The 17,995-nt window shown below is 33.5% G+C and overlaps 1 protein-coding gene across 3 annotated transcripts in view; it reads right to left on the bottom strand.

The window, feature by feature from the left end:
• Positions 1–17,995, bottom strand: part of LOC120347780 (uncharacterized) — a 42,573-nt gene continuing 24,578 nt past the window's right edge. Inside the window, exons 6-23 of one of the 3 annotated variants that reach the window (XM_078117823.1) lie at positions 17,266–17,727; positions 16,690–16,757; positions 11,564–11,726; positions 11,197–11,379; positions 10,671–10,709; positions 10,100–10,189; positions 8,874–9,028; positions 7,580–7,661; positions 7,000–7,118; positions 6,379–6,463; positions 5,908–6,014; positions 5,506–5,612; positions 4,940–5,089; positions 4,088–4,190; positions 3,273–3,417; positions 2,436–2,561; positions 1,938–2,036; positions 1–1,212 (exon numbers count right to left, since the gene is read on the bottom strand). In XM_078117823.1, the coding sequence (XP_077973949.1) occupies positions 1,953–2,036; positions 2,436–2,561; positions 3,273–3,417; positions 4,088–4,190; positions 4,940–5,089; positions 5,506–5,612; positions 5,908–6,014; positions 6,379–6,463; positions 7,000–7,118; positions 7,580–7,661; positions 8,874–9,028; positions 10,100–10,189; positions 10,671–10,709; positions 11,197–11,379; positions 11,564–11,726; positions 16,690–16,757; positions 17,266–17,727 (2,268 nt within the window). In that variant the 3' untranslated portion in view covers positions 1–1,212; positions 1,938–1,952. Of the gene's footprint in view, positions 2,037–2,435; positions 2,562–3,272; positions 3,418–4,087; positions 4,191–4,939; positions 5,090–5,505; positions 5,613–5,907; positions 6,015–6,378; positions 6,464–6,999; positions 7,119–7,579; positions 7,662–8,873; positions 9,029–10,099; positions 10,190–10,670; positions 10,710–11,196; positions 11,380–11,563; positions 11,727–16,689; positions 16,758–17,265; positions 17,728–17,995 lie in introns of all 3 variants that reach the window. The other 2 variants (XM_039417870.2, XM_078117824.1) reach the window with 2 other exon arrangements.

Below are 17,995 nucleotides of genomic sequence, written 5' to 3'. Positions count from 1 at the left end.
TAAATGTTCACTCCGATAATTTATTAGATAGTGATATAAGTACACAATAGGTTCAATCTATTAATTACAGTAGTTAATTATTTGAAGATTGTCAGGTTAGGAAAATTAAATAAAGAGGAAGCAAAACAGCAGTACAGAAAAAAGAGAAAAAACATTCGGTGCAAAAACTGCCATATTTAAAAATTGATTTGTAAGATAATCCTTTTGTGAAAAATGATACATCAAATCACTTCATCTATGAGAAAAGCAGTGGTGGGCAGCAACTTTTGTGAGGGAACCGGGTGACAAAAAATTTGAATCCCAGCCCCTATATCACACAATAATGATTTGAACAATGTTTTTCCAGTAATAAAAATCAGTAAAATTTGTTGTATCAGACTTCAATGCAAGGTTTGGTATTATTTAAGGATATCAAAGTATTGAAGAAATACAAATATACAGTGCAAAAAGTTCATGGACAGCAACACAAGATAAATGTACAGCAATACACCATGGTGAGTACTAAAAAATTATACGTCCAACTCAAACAGTACTGAGAATTCTACTAAAATATATATTTATGGCAAAATGTGTTGCTGTAATTATGAGTATAGAAACCCCGCAAAAATTTTGAATATCACATAACACGATACCAAGCACTAATTGTGTACAAAATACAGGTTCTGCAAGCAATAAAAAAATTTGCCACACTGTTACAATTAGTTAAATAAATATTCTACAAACAAACGGTCAGGTCATTAATCATGCTCTTGACTTGAGGCCAAAATCAGTACGCAATGGGCAACACAGTTCAGGAAAAATATGACATGAAACTATGATAGATTCTCACTGGATTTAGGAGCTAAGAACCACCTAATTAAATAATTCAACCCAAAAAGGATATCCAAAGCACATGACTTTGTTCTGAAAATACTGATCTAACAGTTCTACAATATTACATATGAATCAGAAATCTAAGTGTCCAACTCATCAATTGAAGCAACAAAATTAATGCTCTCGCAAATGTAAAGGCATCATCTTCCATATCCAAGTATGATTCCTATGTAAGACCACCTACCGGGCTTCAAACAGATAGGGTAGGCAAAATAATCTAGATTGGAGGCTGGAGAACCTAACTATGAGATTGGAAGATATTCAAGTTAACATGGGAACAATTTGTAGAAAACTGAAGAGTTGTCACATTCGACATTCTTAATGCACTCCCACAGTTTCCTGGAATATGAATATTCATTCGTTATGCTGTATCTAATGTTACCATATCACAATTTTTCGTAGGAATTGTGAGAAACAAAAATATGGTTTCAGGTATTTATTCAATTAAAGACTCTTTATTTAGATTATTGTTCCAAGAAGCACACACAATCCATTTCAAAGATTACTTCGTTATAGTTTTCCTGCCATCCAACTAAAAATACAATTTGCTGTGCAGATTCTCCATGCAGGAGAAATTTGAAATTGTATGAAATGTTTATTGCAATTTTATAATTTTTAACTGGTGAGCTCGTTTAATTGATACTAAAAATGGGGGTAATTCCATACAAAATAAGAAACATGAAATTACAATGTGTATAAACTAACTATTAGTACGATTCAGTGGAACTTTTCATTCGAATAAATAAATATCACAAACAATAATTGAATCTCTATGAAACAAAAAATCGATCTACCCTACTAAAAAAAATTTAAGGGGGCAATATAACTATAGCTAAACCTGTAAACATTTTTTGTAAAAGACAATTATTGACATATTTATAAATCGCTGAAAAAAATAAAAAAATTCTTTCGCATTTACTCAATATAAGTGCTTATTGTGATTCAAATAATGAGTGAATTGAATGAAAATATGATTTGCATTATCATATGACTTGCATATTCACTATAGGTGACTAAAAAAGTTGGATAATCAGTCGAGCAACAGTACCATACTGCATCATAACCTGTTCTTCCAATCTCTAACAAGCTGAAAACATTTTTCCACAAGCATTTCTGTGTTTGTATAATTTCCTTGCAACTTCATCAGGACAATGTTCAACAGCCTGTTTACCGAATCGAAAGAATACTGTTATTTGCACCGTATATTACTATATATAGGCAATATGGTACAATTAATACATGGTAATTTCTAGTAATAATCAATGTTAGTTGGCTAATCACAAATTCATATGATATTTACAATTAATATCATTAATTTTGAAACATCTCCCCCAATCTGTGGAATTAGATGTTAGAACCTTGGGTGTCGCTGCTCGATAACCAGTTTTGGATCCCTGTGGCTTCCATTCCCCAGTAATTTAAATATCATTCTTTTCCTAATTTTTAGCATGATTTTTTTCTTTTTACTGGTTTGAAAAAATAAACTTGACTTAACTACGGTATGTGTTTAGATTTGTAATAGTCTAATAAGTGTTATCAATTGTTACAAAACAAATTACTACCTCTTTCAATTCTTCTCTTGATGGTAGTGGGGTATTTGGAACATCTGGAAGTAATAGCGAAGGAGATCGATGCAAAATGCTCGGTGAGTCAGGAGGTCTTGGGGGAAGTGGTGGAGGCTTCTCTCCCTGAAATTTGGTAAAAAAAAAACACTGAATTTTTTAGCCCATTAATTTGGTATACGCCATGAAAGTTTCTTGAATCTGAATTGTTTCTGTAGTATTAATTTGGAAATTGATTTTAATATAAGACCCTCCCCTTAAAATAAGACCTAGTTGACAGCGCAGATTTTTTTTTGACCTAGTCGATAGCAAGAAATCTCTCCTACACGTTATAAATGATTAATCTAAAACGAGTAAGAGAAGAAAAGGTTATTTAGAAGTAAAGGGATATCGGTTTTGTATATTTGAAAATCTCGTAATTCTCTTTGTACTTTTGTTTTTGATAAATGAAAATAAAAGACATCCCCAAGTGTTATTTTTCGAAAGAAAATTGAAATAATTATATTAATTTAATTAAATTATATTAAAATCATTTTTAAAACTCAGACTAGGTCTTATTTTCAGGGTAGGTACTATTTTCGGGGAAACGCCGTAGTTGGTGACAATTCGACAATAGCTTAGCTAAATGATTTGTGAATTATATGTAAAAATGGCTCATTTTGTCAATTCATTGTATGGTAAAGAAACGTTTGAGAGAAGGGACATGAATTTGTGATGGAAATACCAAGTTGCCTGCATGCTACTTATCATAGTAATTTGATATTATAAGCTTTTGTGCCTCTTTTTAAACTTATCAAAATGAAAGTAATTGTTTGTAGGCCGAGTGTCTAGGCTTACCGAAGCTTTTACTGATCCTGTGACTTGTTCTATAATTTCTTTATCAAGTTCATCAATATGTGAACAGACAGTACCATATATTCTTTCATCAGCTGCTTCGTTATATTCCGATTCACCTCTTGTACTGTATGTTGAACGAATTGACCTACAAATTTTTCAGCAATAATAAAATCAAAATGAAACCTGTAGGATGGGAGCATTGCTAAGATAGAACCTATGGGTTGAAGGAAAGTAAATAAAAAAATTTTTGTAGTGGGCAGCGAAATATGCAAGATTGGTAAAAACATGAAGAAAGAAATAAGATGGAGGCCACAGCAGAAGAAATAATAAAGAGCAATAAATAGGATGAAGACAATTCGAAGAATAGCAAGTTACCAGTGGTTCCCCCATACATAGCCATAATGAAATGAATAATCATTCAAAAGAGTGATATTATAATAATACATTCGAAGTGCAAGTGGGTTCAGCAACTTCACCTGCATTCCTGGGACAATTCTCAATAACCCTTTCAATAATGCATCATACTTAATTAATTATGTATAAATAAATCACTTAATAGTGAAATTATGTTTTTTTTTAATTCCTTTTGTTACATTTCGAGAATCAAAAAGCCTGTTTTAAACCAAAAGACATTTTTTTTAAATATTAACTTTTTTTAACCCCAATAATTAAAAATTGATAACTAAAAGGTCATCATTTACAATTGTAGGCTACATCAGTTGGTTCATCTCACTCAGGGTTTCCCAAACATATCGTTTCATATCGATCCCCAAAGGTTCACGAACCCCAGTTTGAATAACCATGATATAACTTACATTGCTCGATGAATCAGTTTCTTGTGAGCATCAGTGGTAAGTTTTGCATCTCGTAAGTCTCCATCAAAAACTAACTTTGAAGCAAGTTGTGATGCATAGGTACCTGTAAAAAATAATGCATATTAGTATTACTGTATATCTGAAAAGTGAATAATACCTAGATCATGTATCTATATTCTCAGGTAATAGGACATGTATAATTTATGATTTTTTACTTTAGTATGTATGATACAAATGATGTCATATCAGTCAATTTTAAATGTAAGATTACCAGTTTACCTGAATTTTGGTTACATTTGTCCTTTCAAGCCACATTAGCGAAAAAAAAGCTAGTAGGGTACGTAACACAAACTTTTTTGCATTTATATCATGTGTGTGCAAACCTTAATACAGGAGGGCCAGATAGACATAACTGGGTGAAGCCGCGGGCCGCACCTTTATTAAATAAACACAGGCTATCTAGTCGTTGCAGGCACAAAAACGTTGGTTATTGATATTATGACATGGGTCGTTCACACAAGCTAGCTGTTTAGGCATTGTAAAGTCATAGGCATATGTAAATTGGACTAGGGTATGGACTTCTTTGGGGGGGGAAGCACAAAATTTTCTTGAAGGTCGTATTTGGCCCACACAACGCAGGTTGCACACCCCTGCATTACATAGTAAACAGACAAGATTACGAGCTTCCACTGATCACTAATGTTTACATTGCTAGTGGATCGATTGATCAATATCAAATCTTATGCATCTTAAAATGAAGATATATTTTCAATTGATTTCAATTGCAAATATCTAATTTATGTTACTATTACTAAATCATTCATTTAGTTTGAAGCACAAATCCATTCTTACCAACGACGACAGGATTCAATCCATGCTCAGCTAAAATTCTATTCTCAGTAACAGGTCGTGATTGTGTTATAACTCGTAAACAAGTACAACCATTTGGTAGAAGATATTTGGCTTGTAGTTGAAACATTGCACTTTCTGGTGGTGGATGATCTGTGATGTTTCATTATACATTATTAGTTTTTGTAATTATCCCGCTTAATCATATGGAGACCCACAGACTCTCATTTGACTACCAGTGAGTACCATGTCAGTACTAGGCTAGTTAAACACTTCGCTTCAGATGCATAGTTGCCACTTGCCACGATTACACACTCTTGAGGGATTTTCTTTATAATTTTACCAATAAATATATTGAACTGCATGATATATGAGGATGTCTAACATTATGTTTTTAGTATTGTGTAAACAAACAACAATTTGAGATCCCATTATCAATCAGAAAACTGTCAAAAACTAAAATTTAACTGACAGTGTATATGTTAGCTTTACAAAAGTAAGTATATAGATTCTAACACAATTCAAACTCTAGAATAAGTGTCGGCTATAAAAATCTTCTCTGATCTCACCATTTTCTGCCATTCCATATTTAAAAGTAACTTCAGTATCTTGTGTGGCATTTCCAACAAAATATTTGGCAAGACTGTTGCATTGTGACATTCCATCGTGAAAATGTCTGCATCAAAAAATTGTAAGTAACACAGTAAAAAAAAATTCAAATTTATAGGTTTTCGAAAATCATTTGTCAAGTCACCAGTTGTGCTTGTGACTGGCCAGATTATTTCAATTCAGTTTAAAGTGTTGATTAGTACAGTAATCTAATGCGATTGTGGGTTTAAAGTGTAGTCTGTAACACACACACAAAGTTCTGCGAAGATTTAACAAAAATCCACATATTGCCCCCATTTGGTATCACAAACATCATTGATATTTTCATATAAACCACACAATTTATCATAAAATTGACTTACAATTCTTTCTGTGTGACCATGTTAATGCTGACTTGTGTTGCCATAAGTGAAGATGAGAGAATGTCATGAAATTCCGTGGAAATATTCTGACTGTTTGCTATCTTCACCTGAATATCATTTATGTTGATGTAAGTCTATTCTCACTGATTAGGGTATCATGTGCAAAAAACAAATAAAACAAAAACAATAGTTCCCATAAGCGTTGATCTTTAAGAAGCGGAAGGATATTCAAGGGCAGTGGGGAGAAAAGGACAGGTATGTAATCCTAATATCGATATGCATAATTTAGATACTGGGATAGTTTGGCGGGCCATATTAAATCGATATGCGGGCCACTGATATAAATGGTATCAAACTTCCTCATACATTATTCCATGTCACTATTGACTGCTCAATATAAAACAAACCGATTCTGACCCCCGATTTTTACTCAATTGAGTCAACAAAAGCGAATTAAATGAATGTACTAACTTTTCCAGCAGTTCTATCAGCAACTTTCCCAAGTTCAACCAGTCGGCAGTCCGTACCTTCTATACTAAGTATTGATACAACAGTTCTGAAATATTTATAAAAAATTAATAAGTTTAATTAATATTAGATTGTGAAATATATCTTGTCGATTTTTTTCATTTGCTGTTTGCTATACAAGATCAACATAGCGGTTGAGAACCACTGGAATAAAGCACATTTGGCCAACCCTGAATATTTTGTTAACTTAAAGTCAGGGTTGATTGACCAGGGTCCAAAGTTAAAATCGGAAGGATATCCGCAAGTTGGGAGAGGGAATATTCGTGGTCAGATACGTATAATTGAAATACCGGTATAATTGAATGTTACGAATATACACACGTTTAAACTGAGATAATGACATAACGATTGGCAGTATCTAGAACGCAAAGACAAAGTTGTAAAGTATTTCACATAAGTTCGGCGGACCATATTAAATCATTGCGTGGGCTGTAATTGACCCGCGGTTTGGGACCAATGATTTACCGTATCACCTCAACCTATACATAAAAGGCAGCTTGAATGTTGAAATTTTCATTCAAATTCTACAACAGCTATATTATCATACAATGAAAAATTACTCACCCTGACATTGTACCATACTCGCTTACTTCTTTATAAAAATTATGGCACATTTTGTAATCTGATTCTAATTCTAAGCTTCCAACACCAATATTAGCTCGACCATCAGTACATACAATCACCTGTTTTGAAAAGTAAAAAATGAAATTTCAATAAACAAGGTACTATAATGATGTCCCATGAATTTTTCTAAGGTTGCTTAGCACTGATAGATAAACGATTATCAACACGCAAAAATAGTGTTTAAGAGATAAGTACATTGTTCTTACCAGGTTTGTGTATCGTGTTAAGCATTAGGAATGTCTGTGATTGCACTGTGTTAGTCAGCCAAATCCAATTATCTTGAGAGATATTTATGTTAGAGAGGATTGCAGGGTTTTCTCAACATTGCAGTGGGTTGGTTCATGTGACTGCAGATGGGATTCGACTTCCCCACCATCGAAATGCAAATGGCGCTATGAAACAAATAACTATTCTTTCATCTGACTTGGACTAGTAACCGATTCAGAGGCTGTGGTTCGCCATATGTTCAAGCAGACAAATTTATACGTCAAAATAAACATGAAAAAGAAACCTAAGTTACCTGTGAAGAAGATTTTCTTGAAGCAAGTGCAACAGAAAATAATATTGCAGGGCCGAGTGCAGTTCCACCACGTTCAGTCAACCTTTATTGATAAATAAACAAAATATGGTAATTAGAATGTGAAATATGAATACTTACATTATTACTGAATGAATTATATATTAGCATTGCCAAGATTTCTGTTTCTTGCTAGAGTACGGTAAATTAAATAATTGTGAGGGATGGTGAATTGCTGGCTAGATTTACGTCATCTTCAAAATATTCCAATGAGGGCAATTGCAACATTCATGAAATATTTGGAAATTCTTGTTAGTGGTTTAAATCATGGGCGCTCCAGAAGTGTGTGTACCAATACGGTGGTAAATAATTTTCTTCACCTACTTTGCATCAAGTTGTGTAAAGAGACTGGAACCTATGGACAGGAGGAATATTCACTTGACTAACACAGACAGTTCCAGAACTCAAAATAGAACTAATATGAAGCAAATCGGAATAAAATTATGGCCGAACCCTAACCTGGTACACACACTACAGGAGTACCTAAATATGTGTGTTTGCACCCAAAATAAGAATTTCATCCAATGAAAATGAGAACAGTTATCATACAATATTATTCAAATTTTTTCAGTAGGCTACACATTGAGGCAAAATCCCTAATAACAATTAGAAATCAGGAGCCTAGAAAGGATATTATTAAAATTAAGATTGACATATCAATCAGGTCAAAAACATTGGTTTATGTAATAAATCTTTAATGCTGGTAGATTGTTCCATTCAAAACAAATCTACCTTGACAATTTCACACAATTAAACAATCCTAACAACAGAGTTCTATACAAATACTAATCTAGAACCGCCCAACAAGTAATACTACTCCCTTGGTTACAAAAAACTGTAATGACCGAACAACATTTTGAGTTTTTTCAAGTAATCATTACGGTAGTTTCTCGACATTCAAATTCCTACAAGCATGCTACTATTGTCATCAGGGATGTCCAAAACGAACCAAATAGTCTAATACATCAAAATTCATTGTATTCAAAAAAATTGTAGGCTATATTCTTAAATTTAATTATTGTGTTTTATACCAATAACACATTTGTCTCTCCATTTAGTCTCCAATCTAATTTCATAAGAGAATCTTCTTAACCTACTTAAGTTTCAAGAGCAATCAATCGGTAACAACAACGTAGTGAATAAGAAAAGCTGATACACACATATTGGAAAGACTCAACTGGAAGAAATAGAATACAACAGGCAATTATTGCAGCTACTTTATACTGCATGTACTTACATATTAACAGTATTTAAAAGTTGAGCATGCGTATTGGAAATACAGCCAGGAAGTAACACACTATTTGCCATGTGTTTGATAAAATCTGTATCATACAGCTGTGCATCACTCAATGTCATATATTGAGAGGATGAACCATCACCATACATTGAAACCTGATGAAAGAGGACAGAATTAAAATAATCAAGAATATCTAAATCAGTGATTCTCAAACAGCACGGCCCACAAGGGGGGGCGTAGACAATTTTTTGAGGGAACGTGAAGGTAATTAAAAATAAACGTATTTGTTAGATTTGATCTTACTTTCACTACAAAACTTATAACTTGTTCCAATATTCACATATTTATTGCATTACTATCGTTATTGTTACTAGTTATTTTAGAGGTGAGGCGCGAGACGAATCAGGATTTTACAAGATGAACAAAAAAAATAACCTAGGCAAGAATGCATTCTGTTCATTTTCCGATGATATTGAGCAAGAACTCATGAAGACGAATTGAATAATTAAATAAAATTGTCTAATTATTAACTTTCCCATTCTTGCATATGTTTGGATTTGGATAACAATGTCAACAGAGTTATTCAATATTGACTTGCCACATGAGAAAATGGTATCACTTACGTTTCCGAGTGATACTCACACAAGCCGTGAATGTTTTAAAATTATTTTATCCTCGTTGGTGACACATGAGACACATGACATATGGAATCACTTCAGTGTGTTAGCATAGCAAACCATTCATATTTGAACTCCCTAACCACAATAATATCGGGAAAATATGTCGCTACTGGTATGCCTTCCAATCATAACACTGTCATTCGATTATAAAAATATTATATGGATTATTATTATATAAGTTGTTGAAGACAATAGCAGAGTGAACAAATTCTGAACATTCGAAGCAAATTGAATGGGAAGTGCAACTCTTTAAATCGCACATACGAATAAACAACTTTTCACGTAGCTAGATTTTGTTATAAATACATTATAAAAACATATTGTTGGTCACAAATTGAAGATAGATTGAAGCCAAAGTGAGTGCTTAAATCTGGTCGAATACACTCAACTGATGTCTCACTTCGATGGAAAGTAATAATACTGAGATATGGATGTGTAAAATTCACATGTTGTCAGTTGGAACGATGGATTAATTTATTCCCACAAATTAGATTCATAAAATAAAATATATTTAACAAGCCAACAAATGATTCAAGTAGTTCATACCATGCTACTGAAGGTAACAATTGCGACTCGTACTTTAGGTCTTGTTGCTTTTAATTGATGTAATTGAGAAAGTAGACCTTCTTGAACACCCTAAAAAAAGGATAAAACTCATCAGAAACTTGATGTGCTCGAACATAATTTACTAAAATTATTCTGATAACGAAAATCACTTTTTTAAAGATTCATATTACTATTTATGACAGATTGGGATTCCACAACCATAATTTTTATATGCAATTGAACATATCAAATTGTTTATAATCTAGATCAGTGGTTTTCAAGCTTTCAAGCTACTAAATTTATGAAGGCTCAACAATGACTGAATCAACCAAGACCTATGAAATTTCTTGCATCCCATGTTTGATATGAAATCCTATTCCCTATTCAAGGTTATTTTTAAGCATTTATATTTTATTTATTAACTTGCCACATAAAAATACTTTATGGCTTGTTTCACACTCTCTCTTTAAATAAGGCTCATAAAAGTATTGAGCAAATGACAATAAATCCAAATCGCAAACCAAAATGAAACTTCAACGAAGTATATTGTTTAAAGTCAGAAAATACATACCCTTAGTCTGGACATGAAAGAGGAATTGTTTCCTTGCACCTGGAAATTATTGAGCATAAAATAGATATTCATGCATGGTGATAAACTAGATCTATAAACATTTATCAAATGTTGGAAAATATACAAACACTAAACTTTGAATTTGTTTTACTTTTATCAAATAGAACCTGAAAGTAGTGAATTTTTTGGGAAATTCAACCATGAAAGTTTCCACTTCCTATGCCAGAAAACACACGTTTCTCATTGAAAAAAACAATGGAATCGAAAATTGCAGAATTGTGACTTGTCCATTGTTTCTATATCAATTTGCATGAAAAGCATTTCAAAAACTCACTTCACCCCACCTTATTATTAATACCAGTAAGTCTCACAGAAATTTATATACCATATGTTAGGGATTAGGGGAGGAGACTGATTCTTTTAACTCCATATATCCAGGTAACTGTCAAGAAGAGTTCAGAGTGAAACAAACTCGAACAAAACAGAATTTCATCAGCAATTAAGATTGTAATAAGAAATCCCCAACCTGTGAAGTGACGCACATGCTTCCTGATGTGTCAATACAAAACACAATGATAGGATCATCCGAGGCCATAGGAGCTTGCTGATCTAATACAAAGGTGACATCACTCTCATTACCAACCAATGGTAAAATTGCTTCAGTGATATTTGCATTTTTGCTTTCACAAAATTGACAATCCGCCACTTCCTAGAAACAATACATGATATCGATAATTTTGAAAAGATTTGGTTGATAATTTATTTGTTGATTTTTCAGTGCTAATATATAATTACTCTCAGTAAAAAACTCAGTGAAAACGAAAAAAAAAAATTAAGACACTCCCATGTGCAGAACATCATTAGTGAAGAGAAGTTTGACTCAAAACACAAACCTTATTCTTTGCTAAAACATGGTGGAGAAGCACAGCTTGACATTTCTGGCATCGCATTGGTGGCATTGCCCAAACCATTGAATTAGCTGTGTTTTCTAAAATTCCAAGTTTAACTGAAACTATATTTGTATCAGCAGCCGAGTACGTGTTTTGGTGATTTTTACTAAAATAATAAGTTTGATTTTTAGTTGAAGTTTCAACTAACTAAAACTGTCAAGTGTCAATGAATATACTTTCTTTTGAAATTATGAATAACATAATATTTCTGATGTTGATAATTTCAAACAAAAATCATAATGAAAAATATCATAATGACAAACTAAGTCACATAATTTCCAACACTTATTTTCAATTCCTAATTCAAAGTCAGGAGACACGTCTCAGTCGACATAAAATGTTACAGTGTTAGAATATTTACAGAGTTACAAAAGCAAAAGTGGAAAACAAAAGGCCTCATGCCAAAACTAAATTTAATTGCAATCTCAACAAATTCCTCGAGCAAATTTTATCTAAAACATCAAAATTTGGTTTTAGTTATGCCAATTTCGGAGGGTAGATTGAACTACCCAATGGCCAAATACTCGATTTGGCCCGTGGGCCGCATTAGGATTTCTTCTTACAAGTATCAGCCACAGAGACATAGAACTGATATTCGAATCCCAAAATAAATACATTTGTTGTGTTCCTACCAAACTGATTTGTTTTTCACTATGGTATATTTGAAAGAATATAATGGGATGATAAAAATTTCTGTTGTCCATACAGTGATATAACTCTGTTACTACACATCAGTGTTCACTATTAGCGCACTTTTTTGCGAAAATTGCGAAGCACTTTCGCAACCTTTTTTAGGGACTGCGAAATAGCACTTTTTTCCGATTTTGAAGAGAAATAGCACTTTTTTCCGATTTTGAATGGAATAAAAATTCAAAGTTAACAAATATTTTCGAGTATTAAGTTGACAAATAAGTAACATACTAGTACTTTTGTAACTCAATTCTGCATATCATAACGATATTTACCGGAATTCTAACCTATGAGATGCAGACATAGGAGATGAAGCTTTTGCATTAAAGGCAAAATTCTTGTTTATAATATGATTATTATACAAGCACACCGATTCCGCTTCTCCCGCAAAAAACGCTCTCGGGGCGTTTCTTTGAACGAGAGTGGTCATGTGACTATCAATGATATCGATGAATTCAAAATGACTATAAAAAGTGTTAGTAAGGTGTTATAGTCACTTTGGATGAATTGTGACCAAACTGCACGATTTTCAAATCAGACTTAACTTTTAGCAGCATGCCACAGATTTGCAAAATCAACAAATTCACAAAATACCATTAAGTGCCATTTTATTGTAATCACAATGTTGAAAGGACGTGGCATTTTCCGGAATTTTGCGATATTTACACAACTATTTCTCATTGATATGCGAGGAGGGGTGGGCAAAATTCAATATCCAGGTTTTGGGTAATCTATATTCCCGCCCTCTGTTTTTTACAAATATGAATTCTTGTGGGTCGGCGGACATCGAAGTTTTATATTTCGGGTTTACCCGTTCGTTCACATCGGCAACAGCTGTTGAAGACATTGAGGACTCAAATTAACATTTGCGCTGGCTTTAATATTACCTATCAAGATTTGTAAATTTACCGTCCCAATTTTATGTGAATGGTAATATTATTGTCCATACCGTGATGCAGATATTTATTAAGACGATAATTAACTTTCTCATGTATTTCTATGGTGATAAACTTCGCAAATCTGAAATTGTGCCAATCTTGAATGTTGATTTGAAATAGTGATTGAATAATTCGGCTATAAAGGCATTTCTGCGTGGTCGTAAGACGAGATGACGTTAATGGACAGCACTTCTTTTGCAGGATATTTTAGGTATGCGACTTAATGCTAAAAAGATTGGGCTCGAGTGCTTTTTTTTTCGAGTGCTCGAGTGCCTAATAGAGGTCAGGCGCTAATTGTAACTAATTCCGTCAAGTTTCAACGTGTTTTCAACAAAACAATACCCCGGCGATAATTATAGCTAAAATGTTACCGAGCAATTCACAATTTTATTTATGGAATTTGCAAATTCACCAGTTTCTTGACGATTTTGATATTGTCACGCCCTAATTATTAGTGCAAAAAATACTCCACTTCTTCCGCGGCGGTTTGACGGGTTCTTTGTTCCATTCTTCAGAAAGTTCTGACACGGGGATATGGAATACTGAATCCGGAGGGTTGAATCCCTGTCCACTTACTGGTGATTTTCTGTTTTGAAATGCGTGAAACATTCTCTATTTTAAATTAAATGACGTTTCGCGGGCTAGAGTTCTCCCCGAAAATGATGTGTTCCAGACGTTAGTTAGACGATAGATAAAACATTAAATTAATAATTTTCGTGACGCCTCGTTTTCGAAAATACAAAGTTATATCGCAAAAAATGCGTTATGATACATTTGGAATGAAACATTATTTACGGTGAATTCAGATCACATTTTACTCTCCATGACACCCGGTATCCGAAAATACAGTTGTATCTTGAAAAATGTGTTTTGTTACATTTAAAATAAAACATTTTTGCGATTAATTTAGATCATATTTTGCTTTTCACGACACCCGTTTCCGAAAATAAAAGGTTATATGCGAAAATGTGTTTTGTTACATTTAAAATAAAACATTTTTGCGATTAATTTAGATCCTATTTTACTTTTCAGGACACCCGTTTTCGATAATAAAAGGTTATATCGCAAAATGTGTTTTGTTACATTTAAAATAAAACATTTTTGCAATTAATTTAGATCAAATTTTACCTTTCATTAATAATAATTTTCAACAAAACAATATCCAGACGGTCATTAAAGCTGAATTCGTTACCGAATAATTCGCAATTTTATTTACGGAATTTGCAATTTCAAGATCTCACTTGACGATTTTGATGATGTCATGCCCTAATTATTACTGCTTAAATGCCTCAAAATACAACAAATGTAATCATTTTCGACGATAACAGGCGCAACAATTCGTAAACGAGCCGAGCCGTTATAACGAAATTCGCGATTGATTTTACCTCTCTCTTGTTTACAATTTTAACATCCCGCCGGCCATGTGTGGTCGAATAAAATGTTCACATATTCGAAACATGACTTGGCCAAGGATGGAAGGGATCACTAAAGAGCTAATAGAAAGTACATACGCGAGGGTATGATATTAATATCGAGAATATTTGTGAGCATATCACAGGACGGAAATATTTTGCACCCTGCTGTTTGTTGGCAGAACAACGATACGCTAAAGTTAATTGATCGAATACAGGGAAGTATTTATTTATCATCTCACTTGCGAACATCGAGGTTTTGGCGGAATTGTACGATCATGTTGTCTTCCTTAAATAATAACTTTTTCAATAAATGTTCATTTTACTTTTGCGTCTTTATTATATGTCTGGTTTTCATTTATTTTAAATTCGAAATTGTCCGAAATACTCCAACAGGTGTATAGGTACAATAATAATAGTACTTACCAGGGAAGTTTAATACACACGATGTGTAAAGGGCGTCGTAACTCCCGTTTATTAATTATAATTTTTTTTACATTCTGCTTAAAAAACAACGGCAGTCATCTCACGTAACTCTTGCGACCAAATCTTTTTTGTTTTGTATGGCATCGTCTTGGCGACGAATTTATTGCCGACTGAATTTTAATTGTGTTTTAGGTTAGGTATTTTCTGTTTGTTGGTTTCTAAACTTTACAAATTTGGGGAGCAATTACTATTAATGTGAGATTTGTGCATATGAACGATTGAATATCGCGACTGGATGTCCGATATCTGAGAATGCGTAATTCTCTTTCAACATTAATTTTCATGATATCAGCGTTCATGTGGTCGAATAAAAATTATTTATCAAATGGATTGGTATTTCGAGACACTCTCAAAATTATTTGGGATCCATTATCATATCATTCGTTTATTTTTTATATTCATGTTTTTCTCAAGAATCATCCTCATATTATATTAAGTCTACCTTCGCAAAAGAAAACTCTTTGATGTCATTGTTCCTATTAGTGTAATTGAAATATATGGAAACCTCGCAAGTGGCGTTGTGATGCGAATATTTGATACTAGGTCAGCAGCATTACAAAGAGTGCTATTTATGAATGCTGAAAGTACATGACATTACTAAACATTTTGCCAATATATGATGTTTTCTGCCCGATTTAAACTAACTCGCACGCAAACCAAGGCATGTGGACATTTAAAAATTACTTGTCCTTGGGTAAGCTCTGAAATAGTATAATATAAATGTAAATGAGAAATTAGGTCACGCTAGTTCACAAAACAAGGATTTTCAAGGAGCATTTTCAAAGTGATCTTGTGTAATATTTCGGAGAAAAAAGTTTGAAAGGAAAGTAGGTCAACCTATCTCCTAAAACAGGGGAGTATCGTGCATAATATTTCGGAGGGAACGTAAGTTAACCTATCTTTTAAAACAGCGGGTGGCGACTTTCGAAGTGGTTCAAAATCACAAATTAATAATTATCAGATTAGGTTTAGGGATGAATCGAAAAGTTGAATTTCCAGCGCACCTAACCCTAATTAGTTGATTGCTATTTATATTTGGGGGGGGGGGGGGGGATTATTTTGCACCGGATTTGTACAAACGATCCACCCTGTAACTAATATGGTTTCCAGCCGGCCTCGTGTCTGTTAGATGGAAGGAGTAACAAATTTGAAATTCTTTGCTGTTTACGCGAGTAAGCAACTGACACCGTGATACATTGCATGAAAGTTTTGTCCGCGCAGGTGTCAGCAGATGTCATTTCCTTGCCGATGAATTTGCTTGTTTTAATTAAACATGAATTCGCCCAAAGGGAACTCGGTTAACGAAAAGGCTTCTCTTTAATTCATAATATTAACCGGAGGAGCCCTTTTTCGAGTATCTATGCCGTTTTAAATGGGTTATATGAAAGGCTAGGGCACCTAACTTGTTAAAATCGGCAAAAGCACTTTCGCACTTTTTTTTTGGACTGCGAAGCACTTTCGCACTCATAATTTGCTTAGAGTTAACACTGCTACACATTCATATCCTGTATAGCAGCCCAAGATATTAAAAATTAAATCTTACCTCAAACTTTTGTTACTTTGGCTTGAAGATAGTGGTGGAGCTGAAGGTTGTAACGGTAAAGATTGTGCCTGCATGATATAATTTAAACATTACTTCTAAAAATAAATTCAAAAAACAACCACAACTCGACAACTGTATTGTTTCAACATTTTACCCAGAAATACAAAGATTTTTTTGGCATTTATTCAAGAATGTGTAGACTAACTATAAATTCTCAATAAAGGATTGAACAGATATCATATTTCTACCAATTCCATTGTGACGTAAGCCAACAATCACAGCAAATAGTTGCAGAAGAGAATTATTGAAAATGATAACCATTAATCATTATTGTTCTGTTTTACTTTTTTCAATAACTGTAGGTAGTGTCTCAAAATAATTCAAATTCATCCTCACTATCAATGTCAAATTCTCTAGTCCAGTTATGTGATGTTGACAGCCCACCCTTTGGTGCGATCAGAGTTATGTTCGTAGAAGCCGAGCCGATAATTCAACAACTTTGTTTGCGTTTCAAACTCGACTTATATGTGAAGATATATGGTGTTCTGTTGACAATATCAAGTAACTTATACTAACTTTAAAACTTGCCGTAGTTAAAGGTGCAGTTGTTGCTTTTATAGGATTGAGGTTGATATCTCCATAAACATTTGGAAGAACCGGATACAGTGGCTTCGAAGTTACTACAGTTGGTTTTAGGGGCACAGGGCCACAGTTGCTTTCCATGGTATTTGATGAAAGCATAGTCACAATCTCATCAATCGCTAAAACGGTTTTAGGCAGTGGTTTTTCTGGAGGTTTAGCACGAACAGTCTGATATATCTCTGGTTTTGGTGGAATCCTAGGAGGAGGAAGTTCAGGTGGTCCACTGTTGGTAGATCTAACTTCCGTTGGTACAGGAGGAAGAGGTTTATCAATTCTAGTTGGTCTTGGTGGAGGAAGTGGTGGAGGTACAACAGGTGTTGTAGCATCTGGCACTGAACTATCTGATTTCATTGGCTTGTTTTTTTTATTCTTCCAATTTTTAACTTTCATTGCTTTCTGTAATAAAAATTGATAGAAATGTCTCAAATTGTTTTATTTCAGAATCTTGGTTGACTGATAAACTAAAATGTCATTATCCTAGGTATTTGACGATTGCGGCATTTTAATATTTCGTGAATGTAAAATCAATTATTCAATTAATGCGCCACTAGCAACTCCTTTTTCATTGCTGAAATAAGATGGGTGCAACTTTTATATATATGAATAATATCAGGGATAGCCCAAACAAAATAACTTAGTATTCTGAATCTTTTTGAATATGAAA

Source organism: Styela clava, chromosome 11 (assembly GCF_964204865.1).
Source record: "Styela clava chromosome 11, kaStyClav1.hap1.2, whole genome shotgun sequence".
Classification (NCBI taxonomy): domain Eukaryota; kingdom Metazoa; phylum Chordata; class Ascidiacea; order Stolidobranchia; family Styelidae; genus Styela; species Styela clava.
This window is presented reverse-complemented; position numbering and strand designations above follow the sequence as displayed.